The sequence below is a fragment of the Physcomitrium patens genome, chromosome 9 (genome assembly GCF_059467195.1).
Source record: "Physcomitrium patens ecotype Gransden chromosome 9, ASM5946719v1, whole genome shotgun sequence".
Lineage (NCBI taxonomy): Eukaryota > Viridiplantae > Streptophyta > Bryopsida > Funariales > Funariaceae > Physcomitrium > Physcomitrium patens.
The window spans coordinates 13,427,909-13,434,012 of NC_143418.1; the positions used below are offsets into that span (position 1 = coordinate 13,427,909).

The 6,104-nt window shown below is 42.0% G+C and overlaps 1 protein-coding gene across 1 annotated transcript; it reads left to right on the plus strand.

Annotated features, from left to right (window-relative positions):
- The first annotated feature begins 3,358 nt into the window (after positions 1-3,358).
- Positions 3,359-5,565, plus strand: LOC112286546 (uncharacterized). Its single transcript, XM_024528499.3, has 4 exons — positions 3,359-4,097; positions 4,407-4,495; positions 4,613-4,924; positions 5,070-5,565. The coding sequence occupies exons 1-4, from the start codon at positions 3,689-3,691 to the stop codon at positions 5,319-5,321; spliced, it is 1,062 nt and encodes a 353-aa protein (XP_024384267.1). The 5' UTR covers positions 3,359-3,688; the 3' UTR covers positions 5,322-5,565.
- Positions 5,566-6,104: the final 539 nt, after the last annotated feature.

Consider the following 6,104-nt stretch of genomic DNA (forward strand, 5'->3'; position numbering starts at 1 on the left):
AAGGCTTCTTCACTCTTGTCAACTCCTTTCTTGCTTCTAGTCTAGTTTCAAGGGTCTCTAGTTTTCTTGTCTTTTGGCAATAGCCATTCTAGTTTCTCTTTTCAATATACATACTTATTATTCATATTTTGTTACTTTTCTTTGAGTGAAGGCTTACTTGTCTGAACTGTTTTTTTCATCGAGTTCTTGTCCTTGACACAAAGCCCAAATCAACTACAATAAATTTTATGATATCTAGGTCTTGGACAAGCCATGGAACTTCACATTGAAAGAGATTGCTCTTTTTTTTTGATTAATTCTAGAAGAGACAACATATTATTTAGGCTTTACAATGGAATTATTGATATTTTCTAAAGTATAATTTGAGGTTGCCATAAAATCTCTTAAAAAAAACTAATGTACTTGGCTATAATAAATCTTTTTCCAACAAGTTGAATTTTGATAGTTAACCAAAGTTTTTTTGTACTTTAATATGGTACTTTGCTTCTTGCTTGAGTCTGGACCTTCAAACAATACAAAAAGTATAATCTCTCTCATCTACAACTAAATTTGGAGTAGCAAGAATAGATAACAATACTGTCAAGTAAAAATAGCCTTGAATTTCTTACTCATATATAAGTTTATATACCACAAATTCTAAAGACAAGATAATGAAGATTATATGTTAAACTTTGTACTAAGTTTGAGTTGTGATCCTTGGAGGCAATCTATAACATAGAGTTTTCAATCTCAAAATGATATACCTTAAATCCATCATTCTGATAAGGTTAGTTTAGAACCTTTTTTTTACCTTTTTAAGTCAAAATGGTGTGCAATGCCACCTTTTTCAACTACTCCATAGAATAAGGATATTAAATTTTGATAAAAAAAAAAAAAAAAACAAAAACAAAAAAAAACAAACTTCACATTTTCACATTATTCAAGCTTAATCCAATATGACTAGCACAAAATCTAAAGATCCCATTAAGTTGATTTTGGACCCGAATAAACTAACTAAACTCCAAGCATTTCTTTGACAAATTTTCTAAGAGGACTACTTATATGTAGTTGGTGTGTTATAATAAAATTCCTTCAAGATTGCCATTGTTATAATAAGGCTACTTTCAAAACTTTGGAGTATTGTCTTAAACTATGCAAGGATGGTATTCAGATTTAGAACCATTTCAATTCCACCTCAACTAACATTGGGCATTACTCACAACCATTATGGAAAGAAATCTTTATTAGAATTCTCCTGGGTTCATGGTTGCTTAAAATATAGAGACTAGACACTTGTCATTTGAGACTAACAAGAGATGTTTTATGAGATAATATCCTTTGGCAAGTTTGATATGTTTTATGAGATAATATCCTTTGGCAAGTTTGATGCGTTTAATGAAGGAAAATCTTTGCTAACAAAGCCAAAAATGTTTTTCTTGTTATCCATAAAATATGGAAAAAAACCATCTTCGCATGCATGGGCCAATGCAACCATATCATGAGCTACATTGAATCTTGTAGTCTGATTAAAAAAGCCACTCTGGTAGTAGAGTTTTGAGAAATTTGGTCTCACAACCAAATATTTTGCACCAGCGACTTCTTCTCTCCTAAGGCAAATGATCTAATAACCCCATGAGGGACCAGGGCCAACTTGTGTTTCTTTCTCTTTAATTTATCACTGTTGCATATATATATATATATATATATATATCACAGATGAAATAATAGAATTTCACAGTGCATATTGTTGCAAATAAATAGCTAGTAAAACGCATTAGAATGATTTTATAATTATACATTATGCCACCTAGAAAGTATCTTTATTTATTCTGTTCATTTTTTTTTGTTGTTGTTGTTGTTTTTTTTTTTTTTTTTTTTTTTAATCCAATTATTCGAAAGTATCTGGTAGATCCCGTTTTGTGTCGAGAATGCAAAACAAAATGGGTGAATGCAACAACTTTGAAGGGAGGGACGGCATCGCCGTGTGGCTGGTGCCGAGTCTTCGGCGCGTGACGAGATGTGCGTTGTGTCAGATCTCTGGTGAGGATTGTGACCAGGTGATCTAGACTGCCCCCAGGCCCCGATTGATTCTCGCCATGCGGTTGGGCGACTCTGCGCGTCATCTTTATTTGGGGCATCTGATCCGCGACCCCTCCGCACTGGCGTCATGCCCAATTCGTACCACTGATGTCCTCGCCGAAGTACTGTGGAAGTACTCTAGAAGTACCGTCCCCGCGCCTTCCGCCTGCTCTGGCTCGCTGCCCGCCTGATTTAGAACACCTAGCCTAGCTCCCCGCTGCTGCTGCTGGTCCGATCTGGATCTCTGATCTAGGGTGCGGTGGTTGATGCACAAGCACATGCCGTGACGTTGGCGTGATGTTTCCAGATAATAAAACAGTCTTTAAACTGATTGCGAATAATCAGAGGAGAATTGATAAAATAGTAGAATATTTTTGCAGCAAGCTTCTGACAATCTTCGTTTTCCCCGAGTTTACTCAACTTGTAAATTTCCTGTTTTCTATTGAACGTTTTTGTTTCAAGAGCAATACCGTATTCACGCCACATCTCTCCGTTTCAATGGCGCTGGACTTGTCTGAGAAGAATGCATGTCTGAGCTTCTGGGAAAGAGAAGTTGATTGATGTAACCGCAGCTTGCGTCTCGAGAGACCCATTGTGGTCATGGTTCAGTTTGAGAGCAGACGTGGGAGTCTAAGCAAACCAGCTCAGAGAAAGCGATTCCTCGTTCAGGAGCTCTACTTCGCCCATGATGTTTTCAACGTTTCCAATGCCGCAACAGTTCGTTGTTTCATAATTTGGAACCTATGCTGTTTCAGTCAGTAGTCACTGAATCTTCCAGTTCATCACATGGATTAGTCGGACTCTTTCAGAATATGTTCCTCAACAGGTGCCTGTGACAAGTAGTTGAAGATGCGGCATTGACAATGCGTAGTATCCTTCAGTTTACTTCACGTAGACATGAACCACTCGTGCAAGCATTCGGGGAATACAAAGAGAACACGAAGAACAAAAGAAAATACATCATAAACTGATAAATTCCAAACTTCTTCCGAACCTGAAACCGAACCTGGTTCCGACGTAGTCTTAAACCCCACTTGAAACGTTTCTGATCGCCACCTGAGCTGGTTGAAAAGTACTTCCACCTGCCACTTGGACGCCATTACGTTCTTCGCCCTATCGGGGCAGCCAGGAGCGACTGGAAGCATTTATGTAACCACTTTTCCGTTGATCCCTCGGGAAACTCTCCCGGATTCTCAATTTTGGAATATGGATCTACGGCAGTGAATATCCCCAACCCCTCAGTGGACTGTCTCCTATCTCCCACTGCAGCGCCCTAAACCCCCTTTCTGCCCCCGAAATAGGCTTGCCTTTTCCATCTCCGCTTTCCGGCTTTGCAGCTAGTCATGCGAAAGATTACGTGGGAAACGCAGCCACTTCGAACTTCACAGACAAGTTGTGAGACTGTCGGTTGCCACAGAACTTGCTGTCCAGATACTTTGGTGGGCGGGTTAGAGATGGTGAAACATTGCCTTTCTCGTTTAGGTTGCCATTCGTAGCCCTCGCAGCTTCTAAAGTTGGAACTGTCAAGTTTCTTACACCATCACCCAACTCTCAATGTTTGATGGAGTGTCAAGGTTGGAGTCAAGGTTGAGTGATTGAGGGGGTGCGTTTTGTTGGCGGTAACGGAGAAATGGAGTCACTTCAAAGGGAGATCATGGTGAGAGACAACCCAGGTGACGGCGACAGCAGCCAAAGCATAGTGCTCCAGTGTGGAGCGCCTGGGGATGTGGAGCAAGGGGAAGAAATGGTATGTGGTGAAACTCGCGGTAGTGGGATGAGCCTGTCGGCAGCCTTGCAGGCATACTGTGGGGGGTTGCAGTCAGAAAAGTTAGTAGAGAGATTGGGGATGCAAAGGCTGGCGCGAGGTCTTGCTGCAGAGTTTGAGAAGTGGGGTGACTTGGAGAAGGTGTGGCGCGTGGCCAAGAATGCCTGTGAGACGGGTGTTGGTTTGGCAGGTGACAGCGAAGATCTGGTGAGAGCTCGTGTTCCGAATCAATCGGTTGGAGACCTCACGAAAGACTGCTTCCACAGCGAGCGTGGTGATTTGTTCGTCTCTCTCAAGAAGTCTCGTTTGTATTGCGGGTAGCTTAGATTGGCTGGTAGTGGGATTGGAGATGAAGTGGTTACAAAACAGATTTTCCCTTTGCATGTTGGAGTCTAAGAAGTAGTAGATCTATCGTACTTGGTCATATGGGAAGAAATCAGTGCTTGAAGGGGTTGCAAATCCCCCCAATTTTTAAAAATTTTAATGTGTTTTATTTCTTTTGGCTGTTTTCACTAGGGAAAATATGATGCATCATGTTGCCGAGATTACACATTGGGCTGACGCTGGTATTCTGCGTCTGCAGGTTACCGAAGAAGTGTTGGGAAAGGACGACGCCAGACACGGAAAAGCTTCATGCCCCGAAGGTTTGGAGTTGACGATTCTCGTGACGAGGTGCATTTCGGACACGCTTGTGTGAACTTTCCGATGTACGAGTTAATAATGCTTTCGTTTGGTGCATGGATTTTTTTCTGAACCTCGTGCTAAGTTTTCACGCATGTTGTCATGCAGGTCCAGAGGGATTCCACTAAGAAAAAGAAAGAGGAAATCAAGGACTCTTATCCAGTGTCAGGGTATAATTGGGCTTTATCGTCTTGCTCAGATGCTACAGATAGCGAGACTGAGCAATGCACTAGAAAGAAAAGCAATGTAAAGAGGAAGAGGAAAGAAAATGATGCAACTGAGACCCCGCAAATGAGGCGTGAAATGTTTTGCAAACGTACTAGCGCTCAAAGGTCAAGCAGCTTACGAGATCAAGAAGAATCTGTAGACTGCGACGAGGAGTTGACAGGAATGCAAGCTCTCTTGGAAATGCAATTAAAGGTATCAGCTCGTTGTCTGCGTCTAAACTGGTTGACATTACCACCAGTGTTTATGATAACGTGTGTCTGTACACATTTCCAAATGGTCCCATGTTGCTCATTCTTGCACATGTACTGATGATAATCTCCTTCTACTGTGTATCTAGGCCTCGGAGAGTAGTGAAGCAGGAATGAATCAGTGTATGGAGATGGTGATGGATATGCTATTCGTATACACGGGGCACGCGGAGAAGCGTGTCAGCCACCTTGAAGAGCTGGCGCAACCGAACGAGCAAGTCTTGGACAGAATCAGTGATAAGCTAGAGAAGGTTATGGAAGGGTTGACTACTTTGAACGAGAACCTGACAGTCCTGTCCGCCTGCTTATTCAGCAATTTAGGGCCTCAACGACCCCATTGATTTGATATTGTACATTTCACCTGTGTTGTCAAGATTTGTATCTTTTCGTTGCAAAACAGAAACTCGATGAGGAAAACAAGTAGGGCAGAGAAAGATCCAGGTCAGAAGTGTTTAGAGATACCGTTGTGGTGCAGGCGCGTTTCTTTTGATCGCATTCCTGTTGTGGGAGCATATGTACATATTGCATCAGTTGTTGAACATACTACTTGGAGATTCAAATCGGATCATACAAGAGTTTCACATTTATGTGCTGTCTGTCTTAGTTTACTCAATTGTCCCTATGCTCTGTGGAAATCATTAGCAAGTCCGACCTTGACCACATTCGGGAGTGTTCTCAAAATCAATGTCAGGAGGTAGTGAATAGCAACTGCATCAATAATGGCATGCGAAGCGAGGTTCCTTTCAAATAAGAGGCAGCCGGAAAGCACCGAAGAATGATAGTCAATGGTCTAATCCACCCCCGGATGGATTACTCCATAAGCAACAAAGAAATGTAGCAACAAGCGACTCTGGCAGAGAAATCAGTAAAAATTCAAGAGAGGTGAACCCAAGCAGGTGGTCCTTGGCGGAACCTTTTCTGCCTTCAAATCGACTGCGACAAAGATGACCCTGCGCATTCCACAGCAAATTGTCCAGCAGCTCAGGTACTAGTGACAATATCACCATCAGTCCCGTTACTTTGTTTGGACACCCCCACTGGTTCCATGTAGAAAGTGGAGGAAATCGCCGGAGCAGCCGTTAGCTGCGTCAATCTCAAAATACTCTCCCAATGTCACCAGAGCA